At 39.5% G+C, this 23352-nt stretch overlaps 1 protein-coding gene across 4 annotated transcripts in view; it reads left to right on the forward strand.

The window, feature by feature from the left end:
- Positions 1-23352, forward strand: part of FLCN (folliculin) — a 439052-nt gene that overhangs the window by 11492 nt on the left and 404208 nt on the right. For all 4 annotated transcript variants that reach the window (XM_044089272.1, XM_044089270.1, XM_044089269.1 and 1 more), the window contains exon 2: positions 4608-4937. In XM_044089272.1, coding sequence (XP_043945207.1) covers positions 4692-4937 — 246 coding nt within the window. In that variant the 5' untranslated portion in view covers positions 4608-4691. The remainder of the gene's footprint in view (positions 1-4607; positions 4938-23352) is intronic.

Below are 23352 nucleotides of genomic sequence, written 5' to 3' on the forward strand. Positions count from 1 at the left end.
TCTACCGCTCATCTTCAATGCTTAACTGAGATGCTTCACAAGGGCCTTTTTTTTCTTCCATCAAAATTCATGCCTCCGCCATCTCAGTTCATTATAATACAGAGCCACACCTCTTCTCTCATCCACTGCTGAAGCAATTCCTCAGAGGGGCCAAAAACTTAAGACCACCCAGGAGAGCCCCTACTCCAACCTGGGACCTTAAATTTGTATTGGAAAAGCTCGCTCTACCTTCCTTTGAGCCAGCTGCAAATGCAGAGTTGAAATTCCTTTCTTGGAAAACAGCCTTCCTCCTAGCCATCACTTCAACTAGAAGGGTATCTGAATTACAGGCCCTCGTGGCAGTGGAGCCTTTCATCATCTTTCATGCGGGCAGGGTGTCCCTCAGGACCAATCCCTCCTTTATGCCCAAGGTGGTATCCAGTGTGGCCCTTAATCAGTCCATTCATTTGCCAACCTTCTTTTCTAATCCACAGAACAAAGGTGAACGAATACTGCACTCCTTGGACATGCACAGACAACTTAGATTTTACTTGGCTAGGACTAAGCCCCTCAGGAAATCTGAACAGCTGCTGGTTGCATTTGCTGCAGGGGCAGAGGGGAAGGCCATTTCAAAGCAAGCCATTTCTAAGTGGATAGGCCATTGCATTCATTTCTGCTATAAGCATCATGGAAAAACCTACACCACAGGGGATAAGACCACATTCAACCTCTACAGCCTTTCTCAGAGGTGTCCCTATCAGGGACATCATAGAAGCTGCTACCTGGAGTTCTGTACATACCTTCACCAAGCATTACCACTTGCCAATTTTTTCTAAATCCAGAGCTAGTTTTGCCACTGCAGTCTTGCAGGGCCTTAAAGCTGGTCCTAATGCTATCTTACTGCCTCCTCCCTTCCTTAGCTTTGGGAATCTACCCAAATGTAATGACTGCAGCAGTGAAACACGAAGAACATAGTACAGTTTTGTACACTGATGTTTGAGTGTATTCACTGTTGCAGTCCTGGTTACCCTTCCTCCAGCCCCCCCCCGACTTCTATTGACTATACCTTTATTCTTGCTTGCTATGCTTAAAGCTTTCTGGTGTATTTGCTTTTTGTTGGAGGTGTAACCTCGTATATAATTGCTTCCCATTATGGGGGCACCTGACATCTGGGGCAAGAAAAATTGATGTAATGGCATCGGCTGCATGCTTTATACCCCTGACTACTTGACGTCATGGAAGATGAGACCGCAGCCGACGCAGGATCCAAGACTTTGGTAATCAGGCCGACTGAGGGCTACCTGCAGGCAGATAACCCAAATGTAATGACTGCAACAGTGAATACTCGAACATCCTACATTTATGGTAAGTATACACAACTGTACTTTTCTGGTTGCTTGAGAGTTACCTATTAAAAATAGGCCTGACTAATACTGTACCCTATGCTGTTTGTTTGGTTTGACTTGTTCTCAGGTTAGGGAGAGAGCAAATTTATATGCTGTTTATTTGGTTTGACTTTTTCTCATGTTTGGGGGGGGGGGAGAGGGAGATTATTCCTATCTTCCTTTTTAAAACTCTAAAAACATAAGGTATGTTTCTGTGTGTGTGTGTGGTGGGGGGGGGGGGACAGAAAGTGCAACACATAAAAATTGTACTGTATTTCTTTGATATTTTTTTGCCGGTTGCTTGAGTTCTGGTTAACTGAGAGTTTACTGTAGTTGCTTATTTAAGTGTTTGCTGTTAATAGTCTTGCTGTTTTAATAGTCTGAAGTGTTCCTTAACTTGAAACAAAAAAAATATTTTGCTGTGCAGTAGTTATACTGTGGCTTCATAGGTAAATACTAGGCTGTTAGTCTGCAGACTACTACAAGCCTAGATAACACCTACAGGTTAGAATCAAACCTTGTACTTTTTATGTGTGAGGTAAAGACCTTGACCATTATGCCAACCCCACCCCCTGGCTTGGGAGCCATTGGGTCTGTAAAGGTATATAGTTTTAAATCTGATGGCTCTTTAGTCTAGAAGACAATTTATGCCATAAACACTGCAAATATTTTGGGACATGACTGTAACGTTGTTGAATTTGTTCTAACTCTTCCATGTTGCAAAACTGTACTCTGGATGCAAGTTCATTGATTGCCTTTCCACCTGAAGGATATTGTTTCCTGGCATACCAACTCTTGTATAAGATTGTGGTGGACAGCAGGAACACTCACTATGAATCTTGCACACTATTATACCATAAGTGCCAGGCTTCCCTTGGAAGCAGTTTGTGCTTTCTTGTACATTTAGGGATACCTCATGTCTTCCAAAACTCTCCCAAGTACCCACTAAGGTATTCTAGTCAGTTTCAGATCTGCTGTTCTGAATTAATTTTCAGGTATTCCTTTTCCTTTTACTTCACTGCTGGTGATTGATTCGTTTTCTACACATTTGTAGCTACTCTCAATGTCTGTCTTTGCAGTTTTTACAAACCTGTATAGATGCTGATAGAAAAAGACCAGAGGTCCATCAGGTTCACATGGGTGTTGCAGATAGCTCCATGTATTTGCCCCATATTCTGCCCAAAACTCCTTTAAGCACTCATGTGGCGACACAGTCTGATGGCATACATTATGATTATAAAGTAACATTCCCTAATTTTGGTTTTATGCCTTTCCCTTTTAGTTGCTACTCGTATCTCCATTTTTCTTCTTTTTCTCAAGTTCTATGTCACCATTTTGCTCTGTGTTGAAGCAGTTTGCCCATATTATGTCTTGCCATTTCCTTTCTCTTCTACAGTTTGTTAGCAGTGCTCTGAGCTTTTAGTTTGCCTCCCCATTGTCCTTACTGTCTTGGTAATCTTCTGTTTCATGATGCTGGATAAGTTGATGCTCCTCATGGCCTTCAGAACAGGTAAAGTCTAGAAGAGTACTAGTAGTCATGGTCATCATTTTATTTGCTCATAACACTGCCAAGCTGATCAACCATCCACAGTATAGATCATTTCCTGTATGGTTTGTTTTACGGTGTATTATTCTCTGTTTCTGTAGTACCACATTGTGCTAAACCCATTCACAGTGTGTATAGATCATTTCCTGTATGGTTTGTTTTACGGTGTATTATTCTCTGTTTCTGTAGTACCACATTGTGCTAAACCCATTCACAGTGTGTATAGATCATTTCCTGTATGGTTTGTTTTACGGTGTATTATTCTCTGTTTCTGTAGTACCACATTGTGCTAAACCCATTCACAGTGTGAGAGCTAGTCAGTCCAGTGATTGCTATTTCTCTACAATTTCTGTCCTAATGTCAAGTAGTAAGCATAACAATTTATCCATTTTATTTCAGTATGAATGCATTTAGTTTATTTTTTTTTATGTATTTATATTTATGTATTTATTTGTATTTGATAACTGAGGGGATGTGATGGGGTAGAATGTATTGTCAGGGGAAGGCCTGACCGAGAACAGCTCAGTTTAGTGTATCAATTTACAATACATAAAGTAACAAATGCATGGTAAGACCTAGACTTTTTATGTTGTATCTGGTAAGTGTACTTCAACTTGTCCTTTCTGAAGTATCCAGTTATCCTTTTATTTTGTTAACTAGTTTTAATATTGTTTATATCTTTCAACTACCTGGTGGACCAGCTGCTTTTTTTAACACATTGAAAAAATAAAAAGAAATGTGATAAGAAAGTATGCATTAGTATAATACTGCACAAAAATATTTAATTTAGTAGAAAAATCTACAAGAAAACATTGAAGCAAGATTCTTATGGACGTGTAGGATAAGCAGCACTGAGGCAGCAGTATAACAATGTATGCAAGCAGTTTAACAGTTTTTAATACTTAGCTACAAAGCTATGAAAATTTATGTAGTTGGGAACTAAGGCTAGAGTTTCTTTTGATTTGTTTGTCCACACTTCATAACCAGGTAAGTGCACAGGACATTGTGGTTCATTTTTTAGGCACAGTCAGGGAAAGCTAGAGAAGTTACAATATGCAGCCAAATACAGTATACAGAATTGTGTATAAATTAATACAAGCAAAATAAGGCATCCATCATTAGGTACTGATTCCGTTACTATCATAGTGATTTTTAGTGACAGGGAAGAATTTCATGTTCGGCTATATTTTAATACTAAGGGAAGTATATAAATCCACACAGAAGAACGCTGCTGAAGAATATAGCACCAAGTAAAAGTTCAAAAATATACATATTTATATATACCCAGCAACTCACAGCAGATACTTTCAAATGACACCAAAGCCAAATAAAAATTAATAAAACATTTTAATGTGACAAAAGACAGGTCAGCGTAATCTGATGAAGCAAATTTGTTGTTTGTGAAAGTGCTCACCTGTCTTTTGTCACATTAAAACGTTTTATTGATTTTTATTTGGCTTTGGCTTCATTTGAAAGGATCTGCTGTGAGCTGCTATGTGTGTGTATGTATGTGTATGTATGTATGTATGTATATATATATATATATATATATATATATATATATATATATATATATTTTTTTTTTTTAATAGTGTTAAGTACAGCAGCATTTTAATAAGCACATATTGTAAATATTCAATATTCTTGTGTATGTGTTTGTAATAACATCTTTATCTTTTTTCTTTTTCATTGTTTAGCACAGTTTTGCTTTTTTGTTTTTATTTTTGTTTATTTTTTTGGGGGGAGATTTGTGCATCCTCTGGACTGAGACTATTTCCATCATGAATGCAATAGTTGGTCTTTGTCACTTCTGTGAACTCCATGGACCTCGCACTTTGTTCTGCACAGAGGCACTGCATGCCCCACTCCCACAGGGAGCCGGGCTTGGAGATGGCTTAGGACAGGGAGAACAAGCGGAAGATGAGGAAGGTGGAATCCAGATGACCAGCAGAATCCGCTCCCATAGTCCAATAGATGGAACTGTTGATTCTAGTAGCCCCGGACCAAAAAAGTCTGATATGTGTGAGGTAAGCCTTTGCTTTCCAACCATCTTTCATCCTTCTGATGCAAATGTAAAGGTTTTTCCTTATGTTTGTTTGTTCGTTATCATTTCAATTATGTACCAGTTTTACAAAGTGTTTGTGTCAAACCATAAAAATCAAAATTGCACACAAGTATGTCTTTACCATTGTAACTTGTAAACTGAGATGGATTTTAGAGGGGCGTCACTGAAGCAAAGAGGGTTATGTACTCTGGCACTAGACAGAGGGAAAAGATAGAAACAAAACCTAGCAGAGGAGCAAACTAGTGTGACCAGGAGGCAGTGGCTGCTCCAGGCTTCCTGTTTTGATGAATCACAATAGGAGCTCAATATTTAACTGGTGGGACATGGAGGGCATCTAAAGACCAAAAAAATGTTGGACACATGGTAAAAATTCACCTGCAATCCATTGCTAAACAGGAAAGAGCATTTGCCTGGGTTTCCCTTTGAAAAAACAATAAATGCCTGTCTAATAATGTAAGTAATGTTTTTACTATTTTTACATATCCCGGCAATATGTACAACACAGGGAATAACTACATTTGTCATGCTGAAGGGTTGTGGTTTGGGTAATGTGTTTGTATGCTACAGTGTAACAAATCAAGTTGGTAGCTAACCATACAACAGACGTGGGAGACTGGTGCAAAGATGTTAGTGCCTCAGTAAAAAGTGAAAAAGAATCTCATAATACAAATTCAAGAAGAGCAAGTTGTACCCATTTTGCAGTGATCTGAGATTTTGATTTTGATTTATTGTAAAACTTATTTCATATTTTGGCCAGTCAGTTGGCATAAGAAGATGAAGCCCAAAGTATGTCCCAGATGACGCATGTTTGGTTAGTGTCTCAGGCGTATGAGGCACTGGCAGGGAGGGATGTTCATCTTGGCACTTCTTGAGAAGAAATGTGGTCCATGAAGAGGGGAGTAGCAATCAGATGATTCCAGGATGGATGGATGTAAGGGAGAGAGAAGGACTAGAGGGTAGATCATAGCATTAAAAAATCCCCATTCACAGAAGCATCTGCTGTTGAGACCTTTCAGGATGCCCTTAAGCTCCATGCCAGTCCCAGCCCAAACAAAAAATTGTGTTACTCTGGGGGAAGAAAGCAGTGCTCTATGGGCAATGGGTCAAAGACCATAGCAATATGAAACAAAGGGGGGGGGGGTGATAAAAAAATAATAAACTTATCTCAGATTTTATATCAAAAATAAAGATAGCCATTTGCTAAACAGAACTGTTTCAAATTGAAAATAGCCTTAACACGGGCAGCAGTAAACTTCTCTTCCCTTGTAATTCACATTTGTTGAAAATACATCTGTGATTATGTGAGGTTTTGCCAGCTATGTCAGTAGAAGCAGGGTGGTGGATGTGTAACATATGCCAGCATAGCTAGCCCCAGTTTTGTAAAGAATGATATGTATTTTGTATATCAAACTGATTTGTACTGGTGCTTGTGTTTGAAAATGTATTTGTAAAGCTGCTTGTGTTAAAAATGTACCAACAGTGGGTCCTGCTGGACATAAAAAAGAAATACACTTGTATGTCAGACTGTATTAGAATTGTTAAAATTAATATTGTAACAGAGGATACTGGAAGAGAGGAGGTTAATCTCAGTACAGCTAACGTTGAAAAAATAGTCTGAAATTTAATTGCCTGTTAGGCCATAAAGATTGTATCTTACAGTTCTGTTTGAACCTAGAGACAAAAATGTCTGTAAAAACAAGGACTAGGAATACTGTTGTATTATCCTTAGCAGTGAACTAATTGCTACCCTGGAAGGGTGGAAGACTTGAAATGGTTTTATGGCTTCCAGATTCTGTACCACATCTTAGCAAAGCTCTTGTCTGTGTGAATGGCATCACATATGTGTGGGATTCTGGTTTAGTTTCTAGTAAAGGGAGGTAGTATGGGAAGCAGAAGTCAGATGGCCAGATATATGTGATGTCATTCTGTAATCCAGCACTGAAATGATGTTTTACTACTAGATGAGACAGAAGTCTCAGAGCAGTCTGTTTTTGAAACGTGACATAGAAGGATCACTCACACACTTCATCTTGCCTTGCTGTAGCAAGTGAACTAAGGGACAGTAATTCTTTAGATCAGTCAGGAAAACAGAGAGGGATTAGTTAAGTACTGTTTTTCTGTATCTGTGTGAGTCTGTTCATCTGTGTTATTTTAATATGTTCTGTGATTCTCTGGTGTTTATTGTAAATAGATGTTTAGTGTTTTCATGTTATTTTATTATTTATTATTAAATATAGTTGAACTTTTCATTCTGGCTGTTTTTTTAGAGAATATTTTAACCTTTGAGAGTACTACACTGTGGGTGCTCCTGAAAGCCTTGCTGCATGAGTTGAATACTACCATTTGTATTAGTATTAATTTCACTCAGTATAATCGGGTACCCTTGTAAGAGACTTAGTGGCTGGCTTTTAGTTTCTTGGTGGCAGTATCTAACTGTAGTCTGGGCAGAGGGGCATAGCTAGTAAATCTGTGGCGCCTTTCCTGTGTGTGTGTGTGTGTGTGTGTGTGTGTGTGTGTGTGTGTGTGTGTGTGTGTGTGTGTGTGTGTGTGTGTGTGTCTGTGAAAAGTAGATCTCAAAAAAATGCGTTTGTCAGCCACTTGGAGAGAGAGTGAGAGAGAGAGCTGTTGGTCAGACTAGCATTATAATAGTAACAGTCCACAGTAGGATTGAACACCCTTTGTGAGGGCCTTATAGTAGCTGATAAGTAGGGGGTGGTGGCAGTGATAACTACCTTATAGTCTGGGCAGAAGGGAGCATAACTAGTAAACCTGTGCCAGCCTTCCCCAGATGTGTGTGTGTGTGTGTGTGTGTGTGTGTGTGTGTGTGTGTGTGTGTGTGTGTGTGTTTTCGTATATCAATCAAATCTCAGTTTGTGTCAGCTACCATCAGCTGATATTTTAACCCTATAGCTGTGCCAGTGGGGAGTCTTATTGGGGATCTGGAGAAAGAAGGAGAAACCAGCCCCAGACTGACTGTGATCTCTGTGTGCTCATAAGGGAAATTGCATTTTACTGTGTGTGTACTTGTCATCCTCCCAATGTGTACGTCCCCTAGCTGTTGCCACTGGTGAGAACTGAGGCTCCTTGATTACTAGGCCAGTGCAGGGGCGTCACACTAGGTATTGCATCAACATGCATTTTCTGAAAACAAACTATTAAACTCTAAAGATTGCCGTTATTGAACGATTGTAATCCTCAGTGATTTATCAGGAAATTAAGAATTTAGTGAAGATCTGTTCCTTGAGTTTGTGTAGTTAGTTCTTTAAACCATTCAGAAAAAGAGACTTCAGGCTGTTGCAGGGAGTGCTGTTGAAAGTAATCTTATCGGTTCATGGGATGGAAAGGCAGGGGGTATAGCAGAGACTAGAGGAACTATGTTGTCCCTACACAAGACCAGTAGGGGTCATATGTTGTGGGCGCATAAGACCAAATTAGAAAACTGTATAGGAATCTCCATGAACAGGAGATTATAGGGACCAGTCATTCCATGTATCTGTTAAAGCTCTTCACTGAGGGTTGTGGGCTGATGGAATGGTCTTTTTGAAAAAAAAAAGGTGTGGAGCAGGAATGCACAGAGACATTCAGTATGGTTTGAGATAGGTGGAATAAAGATGAGAGAAGGGAGGCAGAGAACTGGGTATTTTTTTCCACCAAATGAATGTACTGTAAACGTGCAAAATATGAACTGTTGCAAAAGTAAGCTTTCAGAGGGAAATAATATGAATGAGTCACTGAAAAAACACTGCTTTCAAAAAAAAAAGGAAATGATGAGCAGAAACAAATTTTAGGTCAACACCAGTAGTGTAGAGGAGATATAGCATTTACAAGAACAGAAAGGATGAACAGAAAAATTTTAGGGAAACCCTGTCTTTGTAGAGGAAACTGCCAAGTGGTACATGCAACAGCTTTTACCAACTTTTTGTAAGGTTCTGTTTTTGCAGCACCTTGGTGACTTGCTGTATACTTGCTACCACCATTATTGCATGGGGAGGTCCTCCTTCCTTGATGACCATTTGGCAGTTCATTATTATCCAAGCTTCATTTGTTCCCTTGAGCCAGTCACAGTGAATCCATCATACAAGCAGCCAGCTGTAGATTTTCTGTATGCAGTGCTAACGTCCCTGGTATGCCATGTATGCAGTGCTAACGTCCCTGGTATGCCATGTAAATATTCAGGGGCAGGGTGTGCAGTAGGTTCATTGTGAGGCCGTCACCCATTTCTGTGTGTGACATAACCCATCGAGCAGCCTGCCGTTACATTCTGAGCAAATTACTTGCACTGGGTTCCTGGTCACCAGCAGATTAGTGGGAAGTGTGACCTGTAACATTTCTCTGAACCTTCACCTTGGAAGAGGTGAATAGGCAGTGCCTTTAGATTCTCCCTCTTGGGCTGGCTCCTCATATACACATTTAAATCAGAACTAAATGTGTAAATATCTTATGTAGAGTATGTTAGCAATTGTTCTGGAGATTTTCTCCCCGGACCTCCACTGAAAACGGACAGCTCTGTCCATTCAAAACTTCCTGGTAAACAAATGTAAATAAATAAAAAGGAAACTGCATGGCTGTGCAATGGATGGTTCAGATGGAGCTGGACAGCTGCAAGTATTGATTAGAGGGGCTGCTTGGATGTAAATGAATGAAGTAGCACCTGACTTTTTTAATAAAGGGTTAGAGATTCATTGCAGCTGGGATATTATTATACATGGTTTATTAAGGCAAAACCTCACATGTTTGGAAGTGCTTCAGAAGGAAATTGTACAGAGAGCTCAAACTGGTCTCAGCTGGTTCACAATTAGTGCTCTTTTCCTCTACACTGTGGAGTCAGCACTTTTCTGTAGGCCAGGATAACAGAAGTCAGACTTATTTAGCTTGGCATAGTGCCATTGTGAGATGAGTTGTGTCTTTTAATACTCTAATGACCTGAGATCCAGTACACAATGCATCAATGAATACAAAGAATGGTAAGGCTACTGTACCCATTCTGTGCATTCAGTATGTACATCATCCTTTCTGCATGTACCTGTTTACCTTCTGTGACTGCAGAGAGACCCCATCCCTTCCAGTGACAAAGGAGAACAGGCTATAGATCACTTGCTTCTTCTTCCTCTTTTGCCAGCTCTCTGGGACACTGCTAAACCTAATCTTCTGGCATCCCACATGGGTACCAGGGATGACATTGACTGTGTATGAAACTTTTGGCAAAAGCTTTAAAGTCTTAGATGGGTAGTAATGAAGAAGGAATGAGTAGAGGTGTGTGTGTGTATGTGTCTGTGCGCATGAGCATCTTTGAGTATTATAACGAACACTACATATGTTTGGGGAAAGTTTGCTTGGGGGGATAACTGGTCAATTAACTCACCAGAGGATGAGAAACAGGAAGCTTAATAAAAGGCCATTGATTCTTAGCACTTGGACTATCATTATTCTTGGCCTTTGAGGGAGAAATCTCACTACAATAGGAAACGTATTGCAAGGAAATTGTACTGAGGCTTCAGTTGCATCTGTGATTGCTTTTATGTTTTTTGGCTGAAGTGGCTAATGGTTTAGGTGGCAAGTGTTTTTAGAGGAGGTGCAAAAAAAACATATTAGTTGGCTACTCCTTATTTCCATGTGTAATGACGTTATTGAAGATGGCCATGTGAGCATTAGAACAGACATTCCCTGATGGTTTGTATTGCAAAGTACAAGGTAATGGTTTCAGTGGAGATGCAGAAATGCATTTTAGTTGGATATTCCATATTTTTCGGGGAGTGTAATGAAGTTGTGGTTTGCTGCATGTGAGCATTAGATTAGAGAGTTCCTGATGGTATATGGGTGCAATATACAAGATGATATTTTTAGAGGTTGTACAGAAACATATTTTAGTTGGATACTCCATATTATATTAGTGAGTGCAATGAAGTTATTCAGATTGGCTGCATGTGACCATTAGATCAACAATTCCATAGGGTGGTAAACATACATAGCTCCTAATGGATGACCTTTGTCAACTAATTCCATCTGAATGTTGCAGCTGTCTCTCCCTTTTCTTCCACCTTTTCCAGACATCTTTAAAATCTTCCATATATCTGTAGTTCACATCCCCATACAATAGAGCTTTTCCTACCACTCTATCTTTGAAGTAATATTTCCTGTTAGGATTAAAATCCTTCACAGGAAGCTGCCTATACCATCTCCTTTTGTCTTTTTCACCATTTCCGTTCCCCATAATGCTGTACAACCATGTAATGTTCCCCCTTGCCATGTTGTCATTTAGTGTATGCAGTTGCTGTACTGTGAGATTCTCCATGTCTTCATTCCTCTTGCATATAGGTTCATAGGTTCATACTAGGCTATCTGCCCTAGGGCATTTATAAGCCTAGCCAGAATGTGTTTGGCTTTCGCCACCCATTTTAAATTTATTTTGCTATGCCCTTTTTCGAGGTTAGTATACTGTGCCTCTGTCTAACAGTGACACAGAAGTGATACCCGGGGTAAACCTACGATCTCCCATCCACTCATCAAGATTCCTCTTGAAGAGAGTCAATGAGGGACTCTGCCTAACCTGGACTGGGATTTTATTCCAGAGTGAAGGGAGTCTCTGGGTTATGAATCTGTCCCTCCAGCATGTCCTATTTATTTCAGTGCTGAGGTTCAAGTCTCTCGAACGCGTAGCTCGATGGGATTTGTATTTTCTGAGGTGCAGCATGTCCATTAATTCCGGGTTGGACATGGCTTTATACGTCAGGCACAGATCGCCTCTGAACAGGCGGTATGCCACTGAGTAGAGCTGGAGTTTCTTTAACCGGGCAGCATATGACATCTGTTTGAGCCCTTTGATCCTCTTGGTGAGGTACTTTTGGGGTCTTTCCAGTTGCTGCAGGTGTCTGGTAAGGTACATCCCAAAAGGGGCATTGTACTCAATTATGGGCCTGATGAGGGATGAGTAAAGAGGCACGATGACCTCCCCTGATCTAGATGTGAATCCATTCATGATTAGGTGGGCTGTATAAAATGTTTTTCTAACCACTTTGGACACGTGGTTGTCAAATGAGAGATTGCTATCAACTTGGGTCCCCAGGTCCCTAATTACTTCTTGGATTACCACCTATGTGGTAATTTGTGGGCACTTTGTTTTTGCCAAAGGGGATGACTATACACTTTTTGGCATTTAGCTTGAGGCCATGGCTCTGGCACCAGTTGTCTGTTTCTATGAGGCCCTTTTGGAGGATGCTTGTGTCGGCTGGAGAGTCTATTATGGCACCTAGTTTGCAGTCATCTGCGAACTTGGTCAGCCACAGTCCTTCCGTGTTGGCCTGTACCTCTGAGAAATATATACCGAAGAAGAGAGGTCCCAGGACTGAGCCTTGTGGGACACCACTTGTAACTGGTTTGGAGTCTGACATGGCTCCAGCAATTCTAACCATGTGGGTTCTGTCCTTGAGCCAGTTTGTAATCCATCTAGTCACATAGGGGTTTATATTTAAGCTGGTGAGCTTATCTATAATGCCCGAGTGGGGTATTGTATCGAAGGCTTTTGTGAGGTCCAGGTAGGCTGTGTGGACCACCTTCCCCTCGTCAATCGCTTTGGTGACTGTTTCAAAGAAATCAACCAGGTTTAAGAGGCAGGATCTGCCCTTAACAAAGCCGAACTGGGTAAGATCCAGTGTCTGTAGGTCCCCAATATCTTTATTTATGAGGTCCATGATGATCCTTTCCATAGCTTTGCAGACCAAGCTAGTCAGGCTTATGGGGCGATAGTTTCCAGGATCCGTTGAGGGACCACTGTTGCTGTACACCACTCTTTGGGCACATATCCTGTAGTAAGGCTGAGATTGAACAGTAGTTTTATGTTTGGGTTTAGCTCTTCTTGGAGTTCATGTAGGACGCAGCCCGGGACACCGTCTGGTCCCATTGATGCTGTGTTTTTTGCTTTGGAGAGGGCGGCTCTTACCGGAGCATCTGAGATGTCAGGGGGGCAGCACTCTGCTGGGATATGATGATATATGTGTCTTTATAGTTATGTGTTATGCGGTAGTTCTAGCGCTGTTTACTGATTCAGTCATAGAGAGAGTTGGGAATGTTGCTGAATAGTTTAATGGGTAAGACTGATTGAGGAAAAAGTGTGGGTGTTTGTACTTGAAATCTACTGTACTGACATGCTGCTTTGATTAGTTATTGAGTGGTAAGGGACATAGTAATATTTCTGCAGATTTACTTTTACAGTTATTAATAAGCTCATGATGGAAGAATTGGAACTTAGTGAGACAACTTAGTTGTTATCCATTTATGTCTCTAATAAGCTTGTGGACTCTGATCAGTTTATTTGTTGACAAAAGAGTAGAACACAGGACACATGAATTTTCCAGTCAGATCAAAAATAACACATAGCAGTCACATTATAATGTTATCTTTGTGAAACAAAATATACATTTGTAAACAGGTAACCTTTGCATACAATTTTCATTTCTGTAACGTTGTTAGAATATACAACTTTTAAACAGTTACATCTACAGAGGTTCCATATCAAGTGAAAAAAGTTAAAGAAATGAAATTCTATCAGTGCATACAAAATAACGCTTCGTAATATATGCATAGTGATTACACAGCCATAGTATCAAAATGATCAGAGGATGTTGTGAAGTAGGTGTAATGTTTTGTTTTTACTGCCCTCAGGACCTTTTGCCTGATGGCTACTCTGCCTTTACTGCGTTGGTCCATTCATTTTAATAGAATGGGAGCCATGTACTCCTGTGCCAAGAGAAAGCTCTGTGGTGCATTTGTTCCTGCTGGGGAACTCCAGGTGACCCTTGTTCCCCAGTGAGAGTGTTAGATGGCAATGAGTAGGCCAGCTTGCAGCTCCTGAAAGGTGGGGGGGGGGGCAACTACCCTTTCACCTTGGGATCACCTCTCAAAACCTGACAGCTCCTCCAAGCATGCACTCACTGCCTGCCAAGGGAAAGCATGCATCTATGTGCCAATTTCCTTCAACTGCCTAATGCAAATGCACTGTGGTAACTTCGGCTTGGCTGGGTCAGAACTCTGTGAAAACCTATTTTTCCTAGTAGGTGTCATCTATGTGGCGAATGGGGGCCACCTCAACTCCCTTGCAGGATGGGTGAGCCACCACCAGCCTCTCACTGTCACCCTCCCTGGCTCATATAGGCATCAAAGCTGCTAATAGAACTTGGGTCACTTGCAGCATAGTGAAGAGCACTATCCTTGTTTGCTATGGCTAGCACCCTAGCAGGTTTAATATTGTCTGGATTATATCATATGTAGCAATTTCATTTTATCGCAGGAAACAGTATAGAGATGGTTTAATGAAGTTGTTTGAAAAAAAATAGGATAGGCAGCTGCTCTGAAGGATGCAGGTTGGGAGAAGCAAGTCAAGAGTTCTTCTTTCGGCTTTTCCCGGTTAGGGGTCACCACAGCGGATCACCTGTCCGCTCATGATTGGCAGTGGAGTTTTTTACGGTGTCGAGTTGCCAGCCCTGCGCCCAGCCTTCCATGGAAGGTGCGCACATGCACACACTCATGTCTAGGGCCAATTTAGAGTATCCAATCCACCTACAGCATGTCTTTGGGATGTGGGAGGAAACCGGAGCACCCAGAGGAAATCCACGCGACCACAGGGAGGACATGCACACTCCGCACAGAAAGCACCCCAGCCGAGGATCGAACCAGAGAACCTCTTGCTGTGAGGTGGCAGCACTAACCACTGCACCACCGTGGCCGCCCATAAAACAAGTAAAGACTGGTGGTGTGTAAAATGTTAGGAAGAGATCTTTGGAGACATGAGGAATGCTGATGAAGATAGGATGGGTGCTGATAACATTGCAAAGGACTGACTTGGTAGACTATGAAGTACAACAAGAATGTGTTTGACAACAGTGTGTGAGCAAAAGTCGAGGAGTCTTTTCTTGTTCATGGATCAAGATGCCCATTGAAGGATACTGGTGGGGTGGGGGTGGGGGACAGGTGTGAGCCAGAATGAGATTCTGTTTGTGAGGCATATGTACTCATACTGGCTGTTCCAGCTAAGGACCAGTAGTCATTATGAAACTTAAAAGTTGTAATGCCTTATTTGTATTTTTTTCATCCATGTAATTAGCTGGTTGATTTTAAAACTCGCATAGACAAGTACTTCAGTGTAAAGAAATGGGTGATTTAATCCAGAGCCTACAGAGCAGATGCTGTCATTAACTTTTTGCTGATGTTAATGTCCATTTCATTGTTAACATTACTTATTTTATGGCTCCCAACTATGCAACAAAGTTCAGAAGGTTTAGGATTTTTGCTTGGAAGTTACCCCAAGCAGACTAAAGATTTTTTCCTTCGGTAGATAGAAAATGTTGGAGGTGTAATTAAAGAAGAAAGAGGTAACTGAGAACATATATTTTGGGGGTGTAATTAGTTGGCAGATTTTAAAAATTCCTGACAGAATAATCTGCCAGAAATATTGGGTGAGCAAATGGCTGTAACTATGGAAATGATGGTTCCTTTGAGCAGGGGCACTAGATAGACAAACTGCATTTGAAATATTGAACTGAAAAAGGAAAATAGTCATAATGGATATCTTTAGAAAAGGGAAGAAGCAAATCACATAAAAATAAATAGAAATTGTGAGAACTACACATGCAGAATAATGTTCAGGAGGAGTGAGGTTTGAGGGAAAGCAGGAACTGAGCAGTTTATGTAGTGTTGGACTAATAATAATTATAAAGAGAGAGAAAAGATATGTGATGTATAATATATGCAAATGGAAAAATATTAATATGGTTCATTTTCTTTTCTGTTAATGCATGTTTGCCTATGTATGAAGTAATAATTTGCTAAAGGTGTTTAGAAAAACTATGTATTTCATGGTTATTACCTGATCTTATGTTAAGAGTCATTTATGTTGCAGTATATTACACAGAGTAATTCAGTTAGCACTGGATCAAATAAGATCTCAGAGACTGAGCAGAAGTTGTACAAGTAACCTGTAGGCTGAGTAGGCAAGTGCTCTGGATTATGCGGAATGCTCTGCATTCGACCATAAATGAACCCACTGTTCTGCATTGAACAGCTTTGGCTGCCTACACTGCTTTTGATTGGTTTGTATACCGCAATTACTACCAGTTGGCATTGCAGTATACAAACCAATCAAATAGCTACTCCACTGTTCCACTTTGAAAAGCGTTGGCTGAGCAACACAGATTTTGATTGGCTCGTATTGCAACCAGTCATCATTGTGGTATACGAACCAAAGTAAATAACTGCAATGCAGTTATTTACTTTGGTACTATTTTGCTTTTTTATTTTTTTCCCTCTCCTTAAACGACGGGGGCAAAATATTATAACTGGGCTTATAATAGGTGCAGTCATTGTAGGCATCTGTATCCTTTCATACCTTTGTGAATACCTCTCTTCCCTTCAGAAATCTCCTAGGTGGTTTTGCCAGTTCCAGGAAATGTGTTAATAAAATTTGAGAAGAGTTTTAATCACATTCATCTGGAAGCTGATAAGAACATGTTTGTATCTTTGCTTCTAGATAATTAGTGGTTGAATTGTTTAGTTAAATTTAGTATGAAATTTTTATTTTCTGTTAGTTCCAAAATTTTACCAAGAAGCTTCTAGCATAAAAAGACTAATGTTTCGATCTCAAAATTCTGTCTGAAGGCAGTTCTGTAGCCTGTTGTTTTGTACAGCCATTTCAGAATGAAGGAAGCCCATGTGGTGCAGGCAGTTATGGCATATTGTACTGAAAAGGAGCGGCTATGAGAAAGTCTGGGATGAAGACTCAAGTTTAAGGAAGCCATTTGAATTGAGATGTTCGGTTTCTTGAAAGACCACTATGGTTTAAAAAACAAAAGAAGTCATTGCTAAGTGTTACTAAGTAGTCTTGTTTTCTTGGAAGACTGACTTTTGTCATAATACTCTATGAGGGGGCATCTGATGATATTAATTCACTGTTGTCCTTCTCATAGTTCCATTTACTTAGACTAGGAGCAGTGAAAAATACTGATAAATGTGAGAATCCTCAATGCATACCTCTCAACCTCGTAGAGTAAGAAATCTGGACAAAGCCAATAGCCAAACATGAAGTGGTGATAAAGCCACAAATATAGGAACAGTTTTTAGATATTGCTCTTATTCTAGCAACTTGCTAACTTTATAACAGGTTTTGTGTTACCATACATGATCTGAGGGATATGTCTGAAACTCAAATTTCTGTCATTATTTTATTTCATTCCTCTGTGATTTGCCAGAAAACTACATTTTTTATGAGGCACAGACCAAAAATGTGAGGCAAAAATTTGGGCATTCTGCAAAATTCTGGACAGTTGAGAGGGATGACAAGGGTGAATGTGTGTGTGTGTGTGTGTGTGTGTGTGTGTGTGTGTGTGTGTGTGTGTGTGTGTGTGTGTGTGTGTGTGTGTATTTTGGTTGAAAGGCCATGGTCAAGGTATTCTTTTCACGCAGTGCAAAAGTAGGGCGTTCCACATTTTGACTGTTTGTCACACATTGCTATGGTCTGTGTTCCACACTGGACTAATAGCAGGTTGAGACCTATGCCTGCAGGATACTGAATATATTGAGGTTTTTAAGACAATTTTCTTAATTTAAATTTTTGTTGAGATACTTCTACCGTCTCTCTCTCACTCTCACACTCTCACTCTCACTCTCACTCTCTCTCTCACTCTCACTCTCTCTCACTCTCACTCTCTCTCTCTCTCTCTCACTCTCTCTCACTCTCTCTCTCTCTCTCTCTCTCACTCTCACTCTCACTCTCACTCTCACTCTCTCTCTCTCTCTCTCTCTCTCTCTCTCTCTCTCTCTCATTGGCCAAGGAGGTTGGTTAAGTAAATGCCAAAAGAAGCTCTTGTCAGAACTTTGCCAAGGAGAAACATGTTCTTTGTTGTTCTGCAAGTAATGCCATGCTTGATCAGCTGAATCACACAAAGTAACTTTCAAACCGTGTTTTATGTGTTGTATTTATTTAACATTCATTGACAAAATAATTTGTTGATCCAGCTTAGACCAATTTCAAACATAACCTGGGTGCATGGTATAAATATATGTATTTGTTGTACCAAGCAGACTTTAAAAAGTGAAGCAACAACATTATTTTCAAATGTATTTATAAATATTAGAGGTCTTGAGAGCCTAATGTTATTCAGGAAGGGGTGCCATAACTGCATTTGGATTAGCCGGTTAATGTACTACACTGGCTATGTTTGAAATGGTTTTCAAAATCCATGAAAGTTCTGAGGGTAGATGGAAGTGAGTCCCAGTTTTTAGAGCCAAAGGCAAGGAATGATCAGTAGTATGGAGTTTGCTTTGAGGTCAACTAGGGTTATGGAATCCATACAGTCTTACCTTAAATGTATACATGAAGTAAAAAAAAAACCTCCTCTTAAAAAGAAACACACCTAAAGATAGTCAGCTAATCACAGCTGTCTGTCATCAGTCACAGCAGTCGTCCATTATTAATACACAATACCTTGAGCTGTTTTAATGGTAAAGAAAGTCCACCAAGTAAAAAGCCTTACTGCACAATTTATCTTTATTCCATACTGTTTTTTAATATCACCCTTGTTATTCTTTTAATTGTCCCCTCTACATAATCTAGTCAGTAACCACATAGCTATATCTCTCTAGTCTTCAGACTTGATTATACCCATTTTTCCCTAGTCCTCTTTTAAGTATTGCACATAGAGCAGTCGGTATATGCTGTACTAGCATGATAAGTAAAAGTTAGTCTGACAAAAACTTTCTGTAAATCTTTCTAGATCACTTACTGTAACTGGATATTCACAGTACTTGCTTATGTTAATGTTTCTCTTCTTGCTCTTTATATTTTTGCAAAAAAAAAAATTGCTTGTTTGGTATTTCTTTTTTTTCCCCTGGTTTGTGCCTGAAAATGGTCCATGTGCATCAGTGTTCCACCACCAGCTAACAAATGTATAAATTAATTAATAAATAAATAGCCACATGGAGTTAAGTTTTCTGGCCAGGTATGGGAAGGAGTCTACCTTCAGGAATTTGCACAGCAAGGAACCTAATAGTAAGTGTCCATTCTTCAACTGGTAGCCATTTGGCTTTTTGAAGTAAACTGAAATGGTGTTCCTGCTAGGAGGATATTGTAATGAACCTACATAATTGTTTTATCATGGCTTGTAAGGGGGAAGATGGCACTGCAGTAATAAGGAGACTATATTTTTGTTCATGCAGCAATATACAAATGTTCTGCCTTCATGTAATAAAGATGTATGTGATTTACAATCATCAGGATAGGAGCTTGATTGTTTAGGATTTTGTTATGGTGTTCAAAGGAGGGTGACTGCTTCAGCCACTTCCCAATAATACTTGAAGTGAGTGAAAGTGTCATGGTTATTTCCTAATGTATGTTTTTATAGACCAGAATGGAAGGATTTGCTGTGAGGTTTAGTTCCAAGTATCAGTGACTTAATTTTTCATCTAAATGATCAATGTTTATGTCTTTATAACAGTATGTAGGTTTTTAAGTATGCCTTCTTTGAACACTGCCTGTTTCATTGATGGCATCTGCGATACTTTTACCCAGATGATTCCATGATATATTTCCTAACATTTATATATGTTTTTTTTCTTGAGTATCATTCAGGTAAGTTTTTTTTGAGTGCACATGTTGAAGTTGTGTCCAGTATAAACATAGATGGTGAAACCACAGTAATTTATGGAGAGAACTGAACTAGTAGCTAATTGCCATAATGACCATAACGTGTATAATAATTAGTTATTTTCTGTAACAGTATATGTTCCCTGTCTTGATGACGATTTTGCAATACAAGTAGGATACATCGAAGGCAGAGGATAGGAATGAGGTTGATATCTAAAACTTTTTGAAGAATGCACAGATCCAAGAAAATGTGCACCAGTATCTTTCTCCATTAATGTGCTTACCGGAAGAAAACCAACTTCTACATGATTTCCATGCATAAGATGTTGGAACATTTCTGTAGCTTGTCCAAAGTTATTTGTTTGTTTGTTTGTTTGTTTATTTATATTAGTTTTCTGGGCTAGATCACTGATTCCATTGACCTTTTTCAGACTCAACCCGGAAGCAGTCTCTGTTTAAGTGACTTGCTCACAATTAGACAGTGGAGGCAGCGGGAATTGAACCATGCACCACTGGACTGTAGTAAACAGCTCATTAACAACCACTAAATCCATTAAGCAAACTGTCGCACTTAATCTTCTAAGCTAACCATCAAAAGCAATAAATATTTGTGTAAAGAAGCATTTAGGTCAACAAATGACTCTTTTTACCTAAGCTGTTGTGGAGAAAATCCCTTTCTCAGCAAAACTTACAAGACTCTATTATTTTTTATATATAATTATAAGAATTAGTGTGTAAAGTGAATTTCATATGTATGTAGTATTCTAAGTGGGTACAAAGTATTTTTTAATTATACATTTAGAGAATTTCCATATGTCTGATTGTTCTGTTGTAGCTGATTTGAGGTGTGATGCTTTTCTTAATGCAGATGATTTCTTGTTCCCCCTTGCCTGATCATTAACTTTCTTTACTGCTATCTCATATCCACAGTCATCTGAAAATGATTGTGTTTTAAAGTCACTTGCTGCTGTTCAATACACTTCTTATTGTATATATTTTAAGGTTTTTCTTTTGAAGATGTCTAGTTGCAAACAAAGACAGTGAAAGCCAAGTCTTGCCTGCTTCCTATAAGGCCAAGAGCCTCCTCACATCACATTGCATTTCTTAGAAATGTTTAGATATTTACCTACATGACAAACACATTAATCTCGTTGAATCAAAAGTTCCTTTAAAAGGAAGACAAGCTCCCGTTAGAGTAGGCAGTATGTTTTTCGATTTTATGATAACGCTACCCAGCAAAAGTCTTTGTGGTCACAGGAGAGAGAATATAGATTTCACTATGACAGCACACACAGTGGCAAACTGTTTTTGCCATTACTTTGGTATTTGTTTTTTGTTAAAGAGAAGTCACTTTTTTCAGTTCTTGATTTTTGTCAACCCCATGTGGAGGACATGAAGACTTTGAACAGAAGGCATGCCAGCTGAGACCCAAACCAGATAGCCTTTGGTTGTTTGGTACCAGTGTTACTCACTACTCCACTGTACCACCCATGAGAGTATACATTTGTGTGTGTATTATATATGCGTATATGTACATATATGGAATATGTGGGAATCTGGAGTGTATTGTATGAAATATCTGGTGCTGAACTATTTGAAATGAGTTTTGTGTCTAATGAAGAAGCTGTGACTTGTGAAACTGAGTTATAATCTATTTCTTGCATCACGTTAATTAGACTAACACATATTGCATTTATCCTTTCATTTGTGCTATTCTCTGCTTGAGTTGCTGCTTCATTTTCATTTTATTGGGATATAGTAATTAATTCTGGACAGGTTGTTTATTGAATAAAGTTTTATATAGTTTGCCTTGTTTTTTATGAAAAGAATGCCTTATAGGTGGTTTTCTAGTCTAGTTCTGATGTTTTTTTTTTTTTTGGTTTGTTTGTTTTTTTTTTTTTACTGATGGTCAGGTTTGCATTTTAAGTTTTGTAGTAGGCTTATGTTTGTTTACTTGTATGTTTAGCTAATTTAATCTTAACTTTTAGCTAGCTTAATCTTATTTGGTTCAGCTGTTTAGAACTGGGTTTGTATTTAATATTGTTTTCTGGTTTGTTAGTTGTGGTTATGATTTCTTTTTTATATTTTTATTGTTTACATTTTTTGTTCATTTTCATTCCATTGATAGCTCTCCTGGCTTTTATTTGTGGTGTTTGAGTGTATTTATTGTTTGTATTCTGTGTTTTGTTCTTTTAATGTGAATAGAACTTAGTTACTATGATTTGTTACATTGTTTGAGGGTATAATGATTTAAATGACATAGTGACAAAAAACAATTACATACATAAAGACTGAAATGGATCAAGGTATCTAGAACACCCAGGGTATGTAGTTATGATGATGCAAAATATGTACACACACACACACACACACACACACACACACACACACACACACACACACACACACACACACACACACACAAAGTCCAGTATATTTCAAAACTATACTTATAACTAGAATACACAAAACATGTAAATACATGTATTCGATCCTATACAGTTTTCATGAAAGTGCAGCACATGAACACCTAAAAACTGTTTTTGCACTCTCTATGGGTGAGGCTTTGCCACCTAATATTCTCACTCCAAGGTCAAGGTGCCTTATTAAGAATGATTTAGTAGAACACAGCATAAAACGGAATTGTTTTTTCTTCAGCAGGTTGAGTTTTCAGTGTGTGTACTCAACAGTACAATTTGAGAAGACACGTATAACTGTCATATGAAATGAATGAACACGTATGAGCATTCTGGTATTAGAAATGTCCTTCCATATCATTGTTGCAGTATTCTTTACCAAAGGGATTCACTGCCAAGGGCAGCTCAAAGTCTGGCCAGTATACCAAAGCCTTAGAATTTTATACATGTCGTACATCACACGTGTTCTCCCTGCTCAAAGTGTAGGGCATAAATGTGGTGTAGTATGGCGTGCGTACCTCAGAACAACTTTGCCACCAGTCTGAATGCCATCATTTATCTTCATTCGGAATGCTTCCTGTTCTGTGCTGATTGCCAAGCTGTGTTTAATAAAAGAGCCTAATTGGGGTTTCTTCGTATCCTTTCTTTTTCACTTTTGCAGGTTTACATGTCATCCAGAAAGGGAAAATGTCAGTGCGGGAAGCAGATTCTTCATAAGGGTCATCACAGTTAGGGTCTCTCTTGTTTTGATGCTTCTCACAACCATACAAAGTGTTCTAGCTGCCAGTTGTTTATCCCTAGGACCCTACATGGCCATCTCTCCTCCTTGTCCATTTACCTGGAGAACCAGCCTCATAAATTGTTGGCACATGGCACAAGGTGCTATGGCAAAATCCTCCCATCCAAAACATCAGCCACCTGCCAAGAAAAAGGCCAAAAGGGTCAGGTCTGATTAGGCTGCTGTTTTGACTTCCCCAGATGTCTCTTTCAAGGCTGGTGAAGGCGCAGAGGATCGCCCAGTTGTTATGTCCGATTCCTGTGCTACAACCATATTGGAAGCCAGCATGGATCAGACTTCTTGCATGTCCTCGGAGGCTCTGCAGAAATCCATTCTGGGTGGTGAGGGGGACCATCAGCTGATCATTCAGAGGGTCTGAGAGGGATTCAGCAAATACTTGTTCGGGAGGGGATTCTGCTGCATTAGTTGAAGGTAGGCAAGGGTCTGAACCTCGTAGGGTGTTTAGGGCAGGCATCCTTCAAAAAAAAAATGTCCTCTGCTCCTAAAGATCCCCAGTGTGAAGGGCAGGATTTTAGAGTTTTTTAATGCATAG

The sequence above is a fragment of the Protopterus annectens genome, chromosome 12.part0 (genome assembly GCF_019279795.1).
Source record: "Protopterus annectens isolate FY-2018-M chromosome 12.part0, PAN1.0, whole genome shotgun sequence".
Lineage (NCBI taxonomy): Eukaryota > Metazoa > Chordata > Ceratodontiformes > Protopteridae > Protopterus > Protopterus annectens.